Source organism: Macadamia integrifolia, unplaced genomic scaffold (genome assembly GCF_013358625.1).
Source record: "Macadamia integrifolia cultivar HAES 741 unplaced genomic scaffold, SCU_Mint_v3 scaffold951, whole genome shotgun sequence".
Lineage (NCBI taxonomy): Eukaryota > Viridiplantae > Streptophyta > Magnoliopsida > Proteales > Proteaceae > Macadamia > Macadamia integrifolia.
The window spans coordinates 177,150-196,368 of record NW_024870594.1 but is presented as its reverse complement, the minus strand read 5'-3'; the positions used below and the strand labels follow the sequence as shown (position 1 = coordinate 196,368).

At 41.4% G+C, this 19,219-nt stretch overlaps 1 protein-coding gene across 2 annotated transcripts in view; it reads left to right on the top strand.

Moving 5' to 3' along the window:
• The first annotated feature begins 703 nt into the window (after positions 1-703).
• The window catches only part of LOC122070590 (alpha-glucosidase 2), a 156,834-nt gene continuing 138,318 nt past the window's right edge, over positions 704-19,219 (top strand). The window contains exons 1-6 of one of the 2 annotated variants that reach the window (XM_042634788.1): positions 704-751; positions 2,455-2,746; positions 2,880-2,948; positions 3,036-3,173; positions 3,278-3,395; positions 12,114-12,196. In XM_042634788.1, the coding sequence (XP_042490722.1) occupies positions 2,504-2,746; positions 2,880-2,948; positions 3,036-3,173; positions 3,278-3,395; positions 12,114-12,196 (651 nt within the window). In that variant the 5' untranslated portion in view covers positions 704-751; positions 2,455-2,503. Of the gene's footprint in view, positions 890-2,454; positions 2,747-2,879; positions 2,949-3,035; positions 3,174-3,277; positions 3,396-12,113; positions 12,197-19,219 lie in introns of both variants that reach the window. The other variant, XM_042634787.1, reaches the window with a different exon arrangement.

The window sequence follows — 19,219 nt, the reverse complement described above, 5'->3', positions numbered from 1 at the left end:
CGATGCTCACTGCACCTCATTGCTTATTGTAGACAATTTTAACTCCACTTTGGCCGAATTATACTCATCGGCTTCTAGTATGAATAGAAATATAATTTTTTTTTCAAAAAGGAGAAATAAATTTTTTTTTTTTTGAGGGCCATATATTGTCAACACATGAATGGCCTATCAAATGGTTTTCCATTGTCGTAACGACAACAAAATTGTTGCCTACTACTGTTAACGTTTTACTTGCCCAGTTAAGGTCGCGGTTGAGCTGATGGTGAGAGTATGCAAAGGGTTTGGAATGGTAAAAAATGTTCTTTCTAGAGTTTAAGTAGAAAGGTAAAAAAAATCATTTTTCACTTTTAGTTAATGATGTTACAAATTATGAATGTGTGGATATTATTTTCATTTTTAGGATCACCCCAAATTATAAAGTTTTTAGGGATGGTAATAAACATTATTGTTGTTGTCTGGGGACTTTGGTTGGTACTTTGGTACCAACGGGCATGCTTTCATTTGTCCCTTTTCCCAATGCAAGCACGATTCACCAGATTTTAAAAAAATATATATATTCACAAGAAAGTTGAAACAAATCTATATTATTCTTATTGGGTAAATAGCTATCAAACAAATTAGAGGATAATCCCACGTGTCCTACACTTGTGTGGGAGGCTTTTTTTTTTAAACACATATCATAGACATTTCTCGATTTTGGGTTAATAAATACGTCTCTTTGGGTTCGATGGAATCACCAAGCAAACATTAGGTAAATAGCTATCAAACGAATGCTTTCATTTGTCCCTTCTAAGTCATCATTTGTAGTGAGGTTGCAGAAGATTAAATCCTTCAAACAGTCTATTCTGCCGGGTTTCTTCATTTCTGCTTCTCACCTTCCACTCTGCAGGTGACTTAAAAAGTTAGAATGGAATTATTTGATCTTTGTCCAATTCTGGTTTAGAGTTTCACTTTCTTTGTGTGATGAAGCATTTGTCTTCTTTTTTTTCGGTAAATGAAGCATTTGTCATGTTGTAGGAACTTAGACAAGAGTGATCGGTCTATGTTTGATTGTTATTCTCATCATCCTTTCAGTTTCTCCAATAGTCTTGTTTGTGGGTCTTTATTGCAATCTTTGGTATTTATCAAAAGGGGAGAGGGAGAGAGAGAGAGAGAGAGAGAGAGAGGAAGAAAATGATTGTGACATATTTTGAAATTCAGGAACCAATTAATTTGACATTTTTTTTGAATAATTTGTAAATCTATGCCTAATGTTTGCTGAATGTCTTACTAGCCAGAGTAAGCTTCAACTTGCTAGTTTAGTAGTTTTATGGAATTGAATTTGATTAAGATTGACACTGGGATTTTGGATTCCATGCTAATGGAAATGCTGGTCGTTGATCTATGTTCTTTGATCATTAATTTTTACTTGTTTTTGGATATAATTGATGGGATTATGTTGGGAGGCAATCTGAAGTTGCTATCTGTTGATGGAGATGGTAAATCTGAAACTGTGTATTAATGTCAAATGTACTCCACAGTATATTTTGACTATTTAAGGGGTTAGGAGAATGTGAATGGAATGAGAAAGAAAAGACAACTTGAAAGGAAAGAGGTTTCAACAGGAAAGACAGAGAAGATATTGGACAAGTAAAACAGAGCATGAGGTTTCAACTTTCTATAGCTCCTAATATTGCAGTATTGCCATGACAAAAAAGCATAATTTGCTACTTCACATTTGTACTAATGCTTTGGCAAGAACATCATTGATTTCATTTCCTGGTTGAAACTTGGAAGGCAAGTATTTAAATGAATTTGTCAAGGAGTTACCATTTCCTGTTCCTATTTACTGCTACTTCTTCTCTTAAAAAACTTTGATTTATTTCCTTTCCTTGGACCATTTGGTCCCTATCCCCAAGAATTTTCACAAATTTTGCCTGATTTACTGTAGTGGCAGTGCCCAGCAATTCCATGGTATTGTCTACCTTTGAACAGCCTCCTCTTTCTCCTTTCCCCCTACTGCTTATGTCCCTATGTATTTCCTTCTTAATGAGCAACCAAGTCCCAATTGGAGTTGACACTACAAAGTGAATCACTAGTCCATGATTATAGATTTCCACTTAATAATGTTGTTTCTAGACTTCCACTTTGTATGATCATATTGATATAATGATTTGAATCATGTTGTTACAGTACTAACTTTCTGCAATATTTTGAATGGAGTATGCTACTGATTACTGCATTGGTATGTTTCAATTTTTTGCATATTTAGAATCAAATTCAAATGTGGCTTTGGTCTGCTTGACTAATAGCTGATTACCTTATGTTTTATGGGGTTTCTTCATTTTTTGATTGTGTTAATGTGTTTACAGTTACTGTACAACCTTCTTTCTCTCTTTGTTAAAATGAACCTCCTCCTCCTGATGTTTAGACTGGATACGTGAGAAACTTCCTAATATTAATTTTGTCATGCAGAAAGCAGAGGTATATAAACAACAGTGGTCTTGGAAGGTTAGTGTCCAGAATGGCTGAATATGATGGGAAAACGGTCACTGCAGATGTGACCTCTGGAAATATGATTTTTGAACCAGTGCTGGAGGATGGGGTGTTTCGATTTGACTGTTCTGGAAATGATAGGATTGCAGCATATCCTAGTCTTTCTTTTCTAGATACCAAAATCAGGGACACTCCCATCATGAATAAGAAGGAGCCATTATATACACCTACTTTTGAATGTGCAAATGGAAAGCAGATTGTTAATATTGAGGTTAATTCCTTGACTTCCTTCTCCTTGGTTCACTTTACAACACAAAATATCTTTTTGATTTGTTCAGCTTCTTCTGAAAATTTTGTGGTTTCCTATTTCTTTTAGTTACTTGATAGTATTTTGCTTGATTTAGCTTCCCCCTGGAACGTCTTTCTATGGAACTGGAGAAGTTGGTGGACAGCTTGAGAGGACAGGAAAAAGGGTAATTTGTGTGTTGTGGTATGTGCCTGTCTGGGTGTAATCCACTGGAAACATTTGTCTAAACATAAAGGAGCTCTGTTGATCACAGGTTTTCACTTGGAACACGGATGCTTGGGGTTATGGTTCAGGAACTACATCATTGTACCAGTCGCATTCTTGGGTGCTCGCTGTTCTTCCTTCTGGAGAGGCATTTGGTGTTCTTGCTGACACAACACAACGTTGCGAGGTCTAGTGAGATTCTTTGTGCTATATAGGCAGTTATCCTATAGTGTGAGCAGGCTAACCAGTATATGTTGTCATATTTAACGCTGAAAATTATAAGTTAAACAGATAGACTTGCGGAAAGAGTCCAGAATAAAATTTACAGCTGAAAGTCCATATCCTGTCATCACGTTTGGCCCGTTTGCATCACCAACTGCAGTCTTGATATCTTTGTCTCATGCAATTGGTATGCTTCTTTAAACTTTCCAGCATTTGTTCATTTAGCATTGGGTCCTTGATTTCAGTGGCAGGTTTCTCTGTGCTGGAATGTTTTCCTATTTTTAATTTATATTTTTTTCATGATCTTATGCTACCATAAAGTTTTATTTCCTTTGCATTTGATTTTGAGAAAATACTCTCCTCTCTCTGCATTATGGTCAAAAATTTATGAAAAATAAACTAGCACAGTTTGAGTATTATAGTCAAACTAGCCACCAAGCCTTGACCGGATGATTGAAGTGTAGAGCTTGATAATCACAACCTGGTAATATTATGGCTTGATACGTGTTTGGATCTCTGAACGTCAATTTATGCATAAGAAAATAATACATCCAATCAATTCGTTAAAGAAAATGTTAGAATTTCCATAAAATATGATAGTATTCAAGCTCATTATATTCTTAAGCACATCAGATGTCATGTAAACTTGATTTTGTAATTCGCATTATAGTGCACTATAGCTCATGGGGGTATATGCTTCAAAGTTGCATTTTTAACCCCACCCAACAAAAAAAGAAAAAATGAAAAATGTCCCCTACTTTTCCTAAAACACATGAAAAATATTGAAGAGAAAAAAAGAAAAAAAAAAAGAAATACAAACAGCTGTTAAAGAAAATTTACCAACATCTGTAATTAAAGAGTTAATATATTATAATCCATGCAGCATTGATTATTCATAGGGAGTTTTCCAAATTTCTATTAAAAAATACTCCATATTCAGAAGACTCTATGTATAATAGGACTTACCATTCATAAGGAGTTTTCCAAATTTCTATTAAAAAATACTCCATATTCAGAAGACTCTATGTATAATAGGACTTCCTGTGATTCACATTTTAATATGCAACTTTATGAATAGCTTGTGTTGCAATTATTTTTTCAAACACATGAACAATTTACATTCAATTTGAATATAAATATGTGAGAAAAATTAGCACCAGCAGTGCAACTGGGATTCAATTTCTAATATACTTTTGTGTAGTAAAGTATGCAAAGGGGTTGTATTTACTTCCCCCACCATCCCCCCTCCCCCCCCCCCCCCCCAAAAAAAAAAAAAAAACTATCAGTTCTTGCAAAAAAAATTATACTTCTATTGCTTTAAAATATCAAACTTATCTAAATACAAAGTATGCCGAAAATATTGACTATACTTCAATTTTTAAATTTTTTATTTCCATGGCAGAATAGTGACCTGGGTTGCATTTGCTGGGTTAATTTTATTTTTTTCAGCTTTTGTAGAATATCTAAAAATTATGCCAACAACAACAACAATTTGAAGTCTAATTTGCCATAACCTCACTGTGGAGTAGATTCTTAAATATTCCTGTGTTTTCATTAGCCTTGTTCTATTTGTAATTGTTTATAATTTTTTCAAGGATTGATATAACTTCTACATAGATTAGGTCTAGCCAGAGTAGACAAAATATTCATACAAAAACATGCAGTTTTTAAGTTACTTTCCAGTTTTATATAAAATGTTTTTTCAAATATTTTAGGGAAAAATTGTAAACGTAAAAGTAAAATATTCAATTCTACCTTCTCTGGATCAACCTTCCATTAATAACCCATTTACCAAACAGGGAAACAGTTTTTATCTTCCTTAAAAGGCATGCTCAATATTCCACCAAATGAGATGGGCCTTTTCCTATTCGTTAGCTCCTACAAAAAGTTCCAAATGATTTTCTTTATGGTGTTTGTGACCTTCTATGGAATCCAAAATCCAGACAAATATTGCATAGGGAGACTCAAAGAGGTGAATTTGATGAAATCAATCCTCTTACTTTCCTCTCTAGATTCTGAAGTCTTCGATGTTTGGATGTGCAGGCGGCCAGTGCTTTTGCTGGCCTCCTTTTGAAAAATTGCTGGGGGAGTAACAGAAAATGACTGGTTGCGTCAGCCAGCAAAACCAGCTGATAACCGTGTGTCCAAACACTGCCTCCATCCAACAGAAATTTTCACACCTCAGAAAATTCTTGTCATACTGGAACTCATAGGGAAGAAAATAGATTTATGGATGGAATCATATATGCAGTATTTACAGACAAAGGTATTCGGTTATTGGTGAATGTTGAATGGGGTAATGACTTGTGTCTAATATGACACCAGCCCTCTTTACTTATAACAGTGGAGAGAAGCTTTTAGAGAATTACAAAGACCATTAAACCCCTTAGGGTCCGTTTGGTAATTGACACTTTCCCTAAAACCCATAAAACCTATTATTACAACACTCCCCCTCAAGTTGGTGCATAGATATCTCATATGCCCAACTTGTAGATGATAGGATGAAACATCTTACTACTAAGACCTTGAGTAAATACATCAGCCAGTTGTTCATTATTGAGAACAGAAGGCATAGTGATAAGGCCTATATCCAGCTTCTCTTTGATGAAATGTCGATCGATCTCCACATACTTGGTTCGATCATATTGGACAGGGTCGTGAGCAATGCTAATGGCAGATTTGTTGTCATAAAAGAGCTTCATAGGAAGGGTAGCAGGAACAGCCAAATCAGTGAGAAGACTATGAAGCCATAGGAGCTCACAAATGCCATGTGCTATAACACAGAACTCTGCTTCAGCATTTGAACGGGTAACCATGGCTTGCTTCTTGCTACGCCATGTAACAAGATTACCACCAATAAATGTGCAATAACCAGTAGTGGAGCTGATGTCATCAGGAGAACCTGCCCAATCCGCATCTGTGAAGGCCTCCACCCTAAGGTGATCATGAGGAGAAAAAGGATGCCACGTCCTGGGGTAGATTTCAAGTACCGAAGAATATGCAGCACAACTTCCATGTGAGTCGAGTAGGGATCATGCATGTATTGACTAACCAGGTTGACGGCAAATGCTATGTTAGGGCGTGTATGAGAGAGATAGATCAACTGCCCCACTAATCTCTGATATCTCCCCTTATCTACTGGATCACCTTCCTTACTACTCAGGTGACCATTAGCTTTAATAGGAGTTTACGCCCCAACATGCCTGTCTCAGAGAGAAGATCAAGCATATACTTCTACTGAGATAAGTAGATCCCACGAGAAGACTTGGTAACTTCAATGCCAAGGAAGTAACGAAGTTGTCTTAGGTCTTTGATCTTGAATTCCTCACTCAAGTATCTTTTGAGGTGAGATTTTTGCCAGATCATCACCAGTAACAACAATATCATCTATATAGACTATTAGGATAGCAATCTTTCCACCAGATCTCTTGATGAACAAAGTGTGGTCGGCATTACTTTGAGAGTAACTTGTTGCAACCATAGCCTTATGGAAACGTCCGAACCAAGCACGAGGGTATTGCTTCAGTCCATACAGAGCACGCTTCATGTTGCATACCTTCCCTTGGGTTTTGAAGCAAGTGAACCCAGGAGGAATGTCCATATACACTTCCTCAAGTTCCTTATGAAAGAAGGCATTCTTTACATCTAACTGCTAGAGATCCCAATCTAAGTTGGCGGCACAAGCCAAGATAATACAAATTGTGTTCATCTTAGCAACTGGAGCAAAAGTCTTCTGGTAGTCAATCCCATAAGTCTGTGTGAAGCCTTTGGCAACAAGTCTGGCCTTGTACTGATCCACTATACCATCAACCTTCATTTTACTGTGAAGACCCACTTGCACCCAACTGCCTTCTTTTGTGAGGGAAGACACACTAGATCCCATGTGTCATTCTTCTTCAGAGCCTGCATCTCTTCAACCATAGCTGCCTGTCATTGTGAGTCGGCACTCGCTTCCTACCAAGTATAAAGAATGGACACAGAGGAAAGAGAAGACAAAACTATAGTAGAAAGGAGAGAGTGAGTCGTAAGAAACAGTTTTAGCAATAGGATGTAAAGTACAAGACCTAATGCCTTTACGAACAACAATAGGCAACTTAAGAGACTGATCAACAGAAGAAGGAGAATTACCAGGGTCCAAGGGGACAAGATCAGGCTCAAGAGGAGACGATTGGCATGGTAGGGTAGATGCTGGATGTGTAATGGTCTGAGTCTACTCTCTGCGACTATACACACGTATCTCTGACCGAGGTGCAGTAGGGGAAGGAGTGTCACTCTCCCCTTGAAACAGGATACTAGCAGAGATAGCAATTTCAAGAGATGGCGGCACATCTTCCATAATGGAGGTGTCGCAGTGTAGTATGACGCAGATTCATGAAAGACAACATCCATAGTCACAAACTAATGCCGAGTAGGAGGATGAAAACACCGATAACCTTTCTAAGTAGGAGCATACCCCTGAAAAATGCATCAGAGACCACGAGGATCAAACTTTCTGTGAGGATGATAATCGCAAGCATAACAAACACTACCGAATCCCTTAGAAGGAGCAGGAAAAACAGTGGAACGTTGGAGAAGATTCAGAGGGGAGTGGAAGGCATGGACCCGAGAAGGCATTCTGTTGATAAGAAAGACAATAGTGACAATTGCGTCGCTCCACTACTGGGGAGTAACATGCATCTCAAACATAAGAGAGCGTGCTACCTCACAAAGGTTGCGATTCTTCCTCTCAACAACCCCATTCTGAGCCGGAGTATCCACACAACTAGTTTGATGAATTATCCCATGATCGGAAAGGTAAGGTTGAAAGGACCCTTCAAAGTATCCCCGGCCGTTTTTGCTTCGAAGGATTTTAATGGTAGCACACGGAGTCTGAACAATGCGGTGAAACTGATGAAAGCAATAGAACATCTTGCCCTTGGTTCGCATCATATAAACCCAAGTAGTCCGAGAATAATAATAATTAAAAGAGACAAACCACCGATAACCATTGACAGACACATAGCGGGATGGACCCCAAATATCAGAATGTATCAATGAAAAAGGAGTGGCACTTTATTTCCAGAAACAGAATAAGTGATTTGAGGTTGTTTGGCCAAAACACATGCCTTATAAAAAAAAAATTGACTCGAATTACAATTTTTAAAGGAAGGAAAAACTCTGGCTAAAGTTCCCAAAGGGGGGTGTCCCAATTGACGATGCCACTGCAGTAACTAAGAGATGGGAGGTGCCGTAGAAGATGTCTGAAGAACCTAACCAGAGACTAACGCCGAGTCATCATCAAGCAGATACAGACCACTACGTACCCTACCAGGGCCAATTAATGCCCTTGTCACTAGATCCTGAAAAACACAATGAGACGGGAAAAATGTGACTTTGCAATTAAGACTAGAAGTAAGACTACTAATGGACAAAATGTTAGTGGGAAAATAAGGAACATGCAATACAGTAGAAAGGGATAAAGAGGGGGTACAACTAACAGAGCCCTTCTCCAGAATAGTGGAATAAGTCCCATTAGCCAATTTAACCTTACCATTACCAGGACAAGTAGTGTATTGTGAAAAAAGAGACAAACGGCCTGTCATATGATCAGAAGCCCTAGAGTCTATAATCCAAGGGGTAAAAGAGACAGGCATAGTATGGCCACAGAAGGAGATACCTGACCCAGAAGGGGTAGAATGAGCAGAGCTCGCAGTGGCAGGTGCAGGAGAGTCTGGAAGTGTCAAGAGGTGTCAGAGGGTAGTAAGATCGTTAGATGATAGTGAGGCTATTGAGGAGCTAAGAGCAGAGTCAGAGTCAGGCTCTCAGTATGGTTGGCCTGCCCAGAAGTACCGGCATGACCCTTCCCTCGCCTTTTTCTAGATGTGTCAGTAGGACGGCCATAAAGCTTCCAGCAGTGCTCCTTGGTGTGATGCTCCTTCCCACAGTGATCGCACTTCACTGGAGCCCTAGTAGAGGAGCCACTAGACAGTGGGTTGCACCAAGGGACTAAGTGCCAGAAACAAGTGCAGATCTCTTAGTAAGAGTGGCAGCTTGCTGTGGAAGCATAGTGGTACATCAATTGTCCTCAAGGTAGGAAAGGGGTCACGATTCAAAACCTGGGATTGCAACTAATCAAACTTCACATTCAAACTTGCCAGAAAGTCATAGACCCTGATATTGTCCTAGCTTCTGAAACTTAGTGAAATCTTCAGGGGTGGGGTATACTCCTCATAGAAATCCAACTCAGTCCATAGTGCCAGCAATTGATAGTAGTACTATGACAGAGTGAACCCTCTTTGCCTCAGATCACGAACCTTCTGGCGAAGCTTAAAGACTTGGGCATCATTCCCCGCCTGAGAATAGATATCCAGATCTTCGTAGTGGAGTTAAGGAGGAGATAGCCATGCGAAAGCTGTGGCAACATGGAGTTGACAAGGAAGGCTATAACCAGAGAGTTGACACGCTCCCACTTGTCATTCTCAGTACCGGTGGTCGGACGCTTTGTGGTTCCATTGAGGTACCCATAATAGCCATGGGATTTGATGGAGATGTAGACCGAGCATGACCACATAAGGTAGTTTGTGCTATCAAGCTTGATAGCCCAAGGAGGAAAGGTGGGATGAGCTGTGGTGTCTCCGCTAGTAAAAGCAGATGAGATGGTAGACATGGTTGCTACTCAAAGGGGCTATTTAAATAGAAGAAACACTAGCCGGAGATAGAGAAAACACCAAAATAACCAGAAAAAGTTAGAGAACCAAAAATCGATAAAAAGGTAAAACCCTGAGAAAACGATTTTGTGGATAGCTCTAGAACAGAGACCTCAAACGCAAACGAAAAATTGGTCAGTACATACCACCACAGGATAAGAAGCACCAATTGCACAAACATCAAGACGATCGGAGCATTGAGCGGGGAAAAAGCATGCCAGCAATGAAAAAACGTTCTCAGGGAGAAAACCTTGAAAAAGTGATGAAAAAAAGTTTCTGGGTCTCTCAGATCATTGTAGAAGAGAGTCTGAGAGCCCAGGGGAATGATGGGTGGAGGTTAGAAACCCTCTTGGTGGTTTAAGAAGCTCTCACCACGAGAGAGAAGCAGATGAAGAGAGATTGGAGGGAGGCGCAGATGAAGGAGGCACTGGGAGAGAGAGAAATGAGAAAGAGGCAAAGAGATGGAGAAGAGGGAGAGCCTTTAGGGTTTCGGATCCTAAGGCTTTGATACCATGTTGAATGAGGTAATAACTTGTCTAATATGACACCAGCCCTCTTTATTTATAACAATGGAGAAAAGGTTCTAGAGAATTACAAAGACCATTAAACCCCTTAGGGTCCGTTTGGTAACTAACACTTTCTTTAAAACCCATAGAACCCATTATTATAGCAGGGAACAATCAATATACTTCTAATGTTGAATCGTCATACACCTTTAATTCTGTTTTAATTATTGCGATAATTTAATCACAGAAAAATTCACAAAATACTTTTAGATTTGAAATTTTTTATGAATTCATCTCAATGTTTAAGTTTGTCAAGTGGTTGTGAGGGAGTTCCTTGTTTATCATTTTGTATACTTTATTTGTGGGCTATCTTCTTTAAGGCTTGTTTGGATCCTTCTCTTTGTATTCCTTTGATAAATTGGCTAAAAAGTTCAAGATTGTCAAGTCATGTGTACAATGATCATGATAGATCTGAATGCATAAAATTCATATCAAGCAGTTTCTTGGCTTGTGAAAAAGTTTTTCAAGGATCCTAAAAGATTATTACCTACTGCTGGGCATCTAATAAACATTGATGTATTTGTTCTGTTTATAGCGGGCCAACACAAGATCAAACATGTTATATGTACTACGAAGTTTTTATTGAATCCCTTCCTTCAGAACCTAACTAGAACCAGTTTGGGTCAATAATCACCATGGTTTCATCACACTGTGACATGAATACATTATGAAAATAATAATCTCATTGATGAAGTCAACCTAGGCAGATAAATCCTTGCCTCCTTTATGAAGCCTTTGGATGGTCATCAGGGGAACCATCACCAGATCTATCTATTAATCATGGTATACTCAAAAGCAATCCTCAGGTGTTCCGCTAGGCACAAACGTTGGTGTGGGACAGTGATGGCAGTTTTCCATTATCATATCCCATAGAACATTCTATGACGCAATGGTCAGAGACACTGGCAAGACCAGATGAACCGGCTGACTTGCCACACCCCAATTTGTTTGTCTCAAACGAAATGACAAGTCAATGTCTTATTTGACAGGTGGTTGAACTGTTAATGTCCCACCACCGGACCAACTTACATTATACATGCAATTGGTACAACTGTAGAGCACAAGTTTGAACCCTGAAGTTTAAAGAATGTTCAAATGCTACACCCTGCCACCATGTCGAAGCTTCACTGGTGTTGAAATTGGCTGACCAGGGACTGGCCAGTTGAAATGCCACGTAGCAATCCGAGTAGGTTGTGCATCATGGATGGTCCAGGTTTCGCAGCATTGCTGTCACTAACTGCAGTCTTGCTGGATTAAGTGCAATAACAAAGAGAAAGAAAGAATATCAAAATTACAATAAATAAACCTACCATGGGTCCCTGCTATCAAGAATATAAACATGCTCCATTCATTATATCATAGATAATCATAATGAGATGGTCGAAGCTGCATTTGGGCCAGCTCTCCATGATTACAGTTGACTGAAACTAGTCTTGTTCATTCAAATTTTAGGTTTTGGGGCTTCCATTTTAGCTATCATTCTATATGTCCCATTATGTTTTTATTTATTTATTTCTTTAAGTTCAAGAGTTATTGATTAATATCGGGGGATCTGCTTTTTTTTACATGGTTGTTGAAATGTGACCTTTCAATACTGTGTTTCACAGCAACTCTTTTGCTTCTCTAATGATGCTTTTCTCTTTATATTATTAGGAACTGTATTTATGCCTCCAAAGTGGTCTCTGGGCTATCATCAATGTCGTTGGAGCTATGATTCAGATGCAAAAGTGTTAAAGGTAAATATATTATTCTTATGTAAAACTAATCATAGTTGTCACGGCTTCGCCTAGACAGCCTAGTTGAGGTTTGGGTGACTATAGCCTTACTGCAAGGCACACCACTTATTTATGTCAAATATCGTTTAAGTGAATGTTTTTATTTCATTTACTTAATAAATAAGCAAATACCCTTTATTTTAATCCAATAAAAATAGTTTAAAAATCAAATTTCAAAAAGAAAAAAGTCAACTCCCTCGTCTAAGAACAAAAACTGGATTTTTTTTGTTAGGGGCAATTTTCAACTTTTAAATGCTTAGGTTTTTCTCAATTCTGAAAATTTCATAAATCTTATCATAGTAAAAAATTTCTAAAAACTGAAAGGGTGGTAAAATATTCTTTTATTTTGTTGTCTATAAAATTATTTTCATTCAATTGATTTTTTAACGACATTTACGCACTTTAAAATAAGTTTGACCGGAACACAACTTTATCATTATGACTTAGATTTAAGTAATCTTAGAGACTTAGAATTATTGGAAAGATGGCTTTGGGGGCTTTACTTAATACAAGACGTTTCCATTAAAACAAATCATTTGACTAGTCAAACTTATTAGAAAACAAGAACATTTCTCTAAATGTTGATTTTGATGTTTTTAGTGTTGATTTTTGATGACTTGATTTGGCTTAATGTTGATTTTTGATGATATAAGGTATATGTAACATACTAAATAATGTTAGAAAAGATAGAAATAAAAACCAACACTTAGGCGCCTTGTCGCCTTGTCGCCTAATCGCTTAAGCACCCTTCCACTGCCTTGGGTTGCCTTGACAACTATGAAACCAACTCAACTTTATCTTTTTCATTTTGCTTAGTTTTCTTCCATGTAACAAGAACATCTCATTTTTCAAAATTTCTCTTGCTACAACTATTGATAAATTTCAATATGTTAATGAGTTATTGAAAGGAGAGTTGTTATTGTTGGGAGTGATTTTCATCATCGGAGTATGAGGAATGGCTTCCTTATCTGCATTATGTGAACCTAAATACCTGCTAGTTGGCAGCTTAGTTGGCTTGTTCATCAGTTCATGTCATCTTTCACTAAGCATTGTGCCACATGGCATAACCGCATGATCAAAAGTCAATTTTAGTCAAGATTTGGATGGTTAGGAAAAGGTTCAATATGAGGTGGGCCAAATGATTGAGTTTGGCTTTGAAATTTGACGAGTGATCGATCCATATGGTTCGCTCTTTGCCACATCAGCCTCCATTGATTTGATGGCTTAAAATACCTTTGAGAAATTCCACTAGATTGTGAGCCACATGGTAGAAAAATGCTATAAAATTTGACGTCTTCACAATCTAAGAGGTACTCTACCTATCCAATGGTTGGATTAGCCATATATTTTTGGGTGAATAAGAAATTCATTCCAAGGAGGGAGAAAAAAAGGGGGGGGGGATTATAAAACCACTAAGGGCAAAGGAAAATCCAATAAAATAAAGCTACATCCCAGGAGGGGAAGGGGGAAACATAAGGGGGGAGGGAAGATTCCAGGAAGAGATAACGCGGCTGTTCCTAGGAATGTTGGCCACTGGGGAAGGTGGCATCAAAGCAAGCTTGGAGGAACCTCGAAATAGATGGCTTTCCAAATCTTGTCAAAAGACCTGGAATTGGAAGTCCATCTACGAAGGTTGCGTTCCATCTACATGTGAGAAATGGTGGCTCCAAAAGCGAGCTTCCCGACGGTGTCGTAGATGGTGTTCCCAGCGAAGGTCATGTCAATCCAAATCAATTCTCGGGAAAGGGGAAAGGGGGGGGGTTCGAAAAGAAGGCTAGCAGAGGGTGAGGACTTTTTTTCCAAATGGAAGAGAAGGGGCAATCAAAGAAGAGATGGTCAGAGTTCTCCAAGCCATTCCAACAAAAGCAGCAGGAGGGCAGAATGGGGATGTGCCGGTGGATAAGGAAGGCTTGAGTAGGGAGGTAGTTGGAGAGGGCTCTCCAGATAGTGAAACTGTGACGAGGGATATGGAATTTGAACCAGGTGACTCTCTGCCATGGACAAATGGTACTAGGGGTACGCACAAGCTGCCAGGCGGAGGAGGAAGAGAAAGCACTAGAGGGGGAGGGGGTCCAGACAACCCATTCGTCCCTGGGAATGAGGGGAAGGGGAGGAAGGAAGGAACAAAGTGGAAGCAGAGGGCTGGAATGGGGAGGTAATTCCCAGGAAGCATTGTTAATGATGGTGGAAACTAGGGAGAGCTAGGGCAAGCCAAAAGAGTAGACCGCCCTAGCTCCCACTAGATGGAGGATGCCTGACGCGTGCTAGTTGTCAAGCTAGAGAGGTAGATTGGCCATTGCCAATTTTGCAGAGAATAGCCTGAATGGCAATAGGCCTGGCCTGGAGAATGTTTCTCTAAACCCAGGAGGCATTGTTTGAGGGAGTGACGGTCCAGAGGGAGTCCTTATGAAGGGGGGAAGAGTGGACCCAAGAGACCCAGATACTAGGTTGCTTGGATACTATCTTCCAAATGAGCTTGAGGATGCCCGTAGAATTAACGACCTTGATCCTTCTGAGACCTAGACCGCCCTCAGATTTATGTAAACAAACAAAGGACCACCTGATGGGGCGGAGAAATTTGGAAGTTTCTTCCCCCTTCCAGAGAAAGGAGAACAAGAGGGATTTAATGATTTTGATGGTCGCCTTAGGGAGGGCAAAGACACCCGACCAGTAGATGTAGGAAGATTGGAGAACTAATTTGATGAGCTCCAGGCAAGTAGCATAAGAGAGGAGTTTACCTTTCCAGAGCTGAAGCCGCTTGTAGATGTTATCAAGCATGTGGGTGCAATGGTGAGGGGTCAACTTGGAGGAAATGAGAGGGAGGCTAAGATAGGTAATCGGAAGGGAACCTAGGGAGAAGCCGATGAGGAGCAGAAGGTTGGCTTTTGCGGTGGTGGAGACATCAGCGAGGAAGATGTTGGATTTGAGGAGGTTAATGCGGAGGCCAGAGATGGACTCAAAGAGAGGGACTTAAAGAGATGGAGGGAGGATAGGATGGACTCAATGGATTAGTGGTTAGCTTTGGAGAAGATCATAAGGTTATTGGCAAAATCCAAATGGGTGAGGCCAATGGATTTGCATTTGGGGATGGGAGAGATGAGGAGGTTATCGGTTTTGGATTTAAGGGATTTGGAGAGGACCTCTAGAGCGAGGGAGAAGAGGAGGGGGGAAAGGGGGCAACCTTGCCTGATTCCAATTGAAGGGCCAAAATGTTCGGTAGGGGAGCCATCAACAAGGATCAAAAGAGAGGAGGAAGATATTCAGGCATAGATCCAATCCACAAAGGGGTGGGGGAAGGACATGGAGAGAACACGAAAGATGAAGTCCTAGTGAATGGAATCAAAGGCTTTGTGGATATCAATCTTGAGCAGGGCGGAAGGAGAGTGGGATTTGCGGTCAAAGCCCCGCACAATCTCATGGCAAAGGATAATGTTATCTGTAATGCTCTTGCCAGAAATAAAGGCTGACTGGATTGGACTAACCAAGGAGTCAATCACCTTCTGGATACGAGTGGCTAGAATTTTGGCAATAAATTTGTATAGAAGAATGCACAAGGAGATGGGTCTCAACTCAGACAGGGAGGATGCCCCCTCTTTCTTGGGGATGAGACATTGGAAGGTATGATTGGCGCCTTTGATCTGAGAACGGTTAAGGAAGAAGCTTCTGATAGTTGAGATTAGGTCAGACTCAATTAAATCCCAACAAGAGTTGAAAAGGCCCATACTGAACCCATCCTGGCTAGGGGCTTCGTTGGATTTATAAGAGAGAACGGTGACACGGATCTCCTCATCAAAAGGGTTGGCTTGGAGGAGGGGAAAGAGATCCGGGGGGACCGACTTGTTGAGGAGAAGGGAGGGGAAGGGGAATGGGGCGGGGAGAGGGGGGTAGAAGATGTTCTTAAAGTAAAAGACAACCTCAGCCTTGATATCCTCTGGGTTAAGAAGAATGTTCCTGGAGGTTAATGATGGTCCAATACGGGGGTTGGGATCATGCAAAAGGGTTTGGAGTCACCACCTAGGATTATGGGCCTAGGACCTGGGGGTGGATCCAATTCCTGAGAAAAGGGCCCGAAAGTTGGTCTGGTCCGGTCCAAAATTTAGGGTAAGTGTCAGGTTGTAGAATTGGGAAAGTGTTAGGCCCGCAATCTACCCGGTTCAACCGGTCTTCCTATTAGATGCTTAAGAACGAACATTTTCCACAATTATTCCTATTCTGCATGCATGGTTAAGTTATCACACATATATACATTGACTGAATTTAAATAACTATGTACACTAAGACAAGGTCAATATAAAGTCTACATTGTGCTAATTCTGTTGAGAAATTATACCTGAGCTTGGTTTCGGTTCAAGAGGGGTGGACCCCCTGGTTGATACTGGTACGAACTTTCTTGTGGATTCTCCCGGCTCAGGGGAAGATGGTCTTGACCTCCAACTTCCCTTCTCGAGAGATGCTGACTGTGATGATATTCGGACAGAGTTCTGGTTAGGAATGGTTACTTTTGGATTTTGGCTGAGGTGGCACTCGGGTAGAGCTTCCGTTGGGGATAGGCTATAGGAGGGCTAGGCTGAGGTGGCACTCCGGTAGAGCTTCCGTTAGGGATAGGCTATGGGAGGGCTAGACTGAGGTGGCACTCAGACAAAGCTTCTGTTGGGGATAGGCTATGGGAGGGCTAGGAGGAAACTTTTCCTAAAAATCTCACTGAAAGAAAGCAAAGGATTGAAGAGTCCCGAAGGTCCCAAGAACACTTTGAAGACTTGAAAAAGCTCAAAAGGGGGAGGGGAGGAGAGAGGGCAGAGATTCTCTATATGGGTTGCTCACTAAGAGACTTGGGTTGTGGTGTGTAAAACCAAAGGGAGGGGGGATTTATAGAATTTTTGGACCAATAGGGAGGAGAGAGAAAATTCCTTAACCAATAGTGGTAAAAAGTAATTTTCCTAAACCAATGGGGTGAAAGTAAGAAATTTTGGACTAATGGGATAGAGGGTAAATTTCTATAGCCAATGGGGTGAAAGGTAAATTTTTTGGGCCAATAAGGTAAAAAGATTCATTTTTGGACCAATGGGAGGCCGCAGTGTAGGGTATGCTAGCGGGGTAGTGTGGGGTACACAGGCGGGTGAAGAGGGAATTCCTTCTCCAAATTGGTTGTCGTAAGGGGGATTCCAATCGCCGACGAGATGTTGGAGGTTTCGGTAAGGGTGCAGGAGGTTCAGCAGGGGTGCTGGGGGCTCGAGTATGGGTGCTAGGGCTCTGATATGGGTGCGGAAACTCTGTCATGGGTGCAGGAACTCTGACATGGGTGCTGAAACTCGGTTGGGTATGCGCGGGGCTTGGTCGGGCATGTGCGGGGGCTTGGTTGAGTACACGCAGGGCTTAGTTAGGTGTACGTGGGGCACTGGTAGGGGTGCAAGGCACGGCATAGGAGCTCGCATGGGTGGGGTTTGGGCACTCAAGGCAAAGCATGGGTGCTTGCATAGGTGGGGTTTCGGGCACTCAGGGTAAGGCGTGGGTGCTTGCATGGGCGGGGTTTGGGCACTCAGGGCAAGGCATGGGCACTTGCATGGGTGGGGCTTGGGGGTTCATGGAGTAACTTCTGGGAATGATTACAGGAGATTTGATGGTCCGATTTTGACATACCATATATCGTTGGAATCCTGATTCCGAGTACTTTGCATCTGTATGGTCACCTAGGGCCAAATTCCTTCGTATATAAAATGTCATAATTGGACCCTTCTTTTCTCTCGCAGGGGTTTTCTGGGAATTTTAGGTGAGTATGGAATGCTTCGGGGGATAGTTACCTCAGTTAGTTGTCATCTCTGTCGATCGGAAGCAAAAGATCGTGTCCAAGATCCGTAAGTCATCATAACCGGAGGAGAGTGACAAAATTTGGTGTCTACAATCTCCTGTTATGCTGGGAGAATTTTAGGCTGGAGCATCTAAGGTCATCAAGACCTATATCCTCAAGGCAGGAATTGAAGGAGTTCACCGAGTTGGAATCAATGGACGAGCCACCAAGCTTTTCATGGCTATAGTGCACCATATTAAAGTCACCTCCCCACCCCAAGAGCAAGGGATCTCAGGTTGTCCCAGAGGGAGGATCTATTAGAGGCGCTGTTGAGGCTATAGATGGAGAGGAAAGATGAGGGGCTATCGTTGGGGTGGGAAATGGAAAGGTGGATTAGATGGGGAGAGTAGACGGGAGAGGAGTAGACAGGGGTGAGCTGAATCTTAGAAGGGTTCCAAAGGATCCAGATGTGGCCATTGGGACAAGAGGAATAGTTGGAGAGGAAGGACCACGAAGGGGCAATTGAGGAAGCGATGTGGTGGGCATTAGGTTCCGAGACTCTCGTCTCAGGGAGGTAGGAAAGGATGGCTCGAGAGTCCTTGAGATGGGAACGGATTTTCGCATGCTTAGCTAGCGAGTTAAGCCCCCAAACATTCCAGATGGACCAGCAATTCATGGAGGGGGAGAATGGTGGGGGCAACTAGGCCTCAAAGAGGCAGCAGGAGAGGATGGGCGGGGGGAAGATTTGCATCTGCACCTATGGTATTCCAGAAGAGTGGGGGAATGGGGGAGGTATAGATGGCAATCGATATGGGAGGAGAAGGGGGAAGGGGATGAGGAAGGGGGAGGGGTTTCGAAGGCTTGGACTTGGAACGTTTGGTTTTCTACTTTCTGGAGCCAGAGGATTTGGAATGAGGGATGGACTTAGTGGAGGATCGGAGGAATGGATTGGCCAAGACAGAGCTGGGCTGCTTTTAAGCTTTAGAGATCTTTGATTTTTTCTTGGGGGCAACGGATGGGGATGCACCAGGTTGCAGAGACCTAGAGTCTTGGAGGGTGCTCAGATGGGCAGAGGTCTCAGTTGTTGCGGTAAGGGAGGATGATGAAGACGTGGCATGGCCCTGCCGTAGGGAAGCTATGGCAAGGTAAGATGTCGGAGCCGTGAAGTGGCCCTGCCGAGTTGAAGCTATAACAGGGGT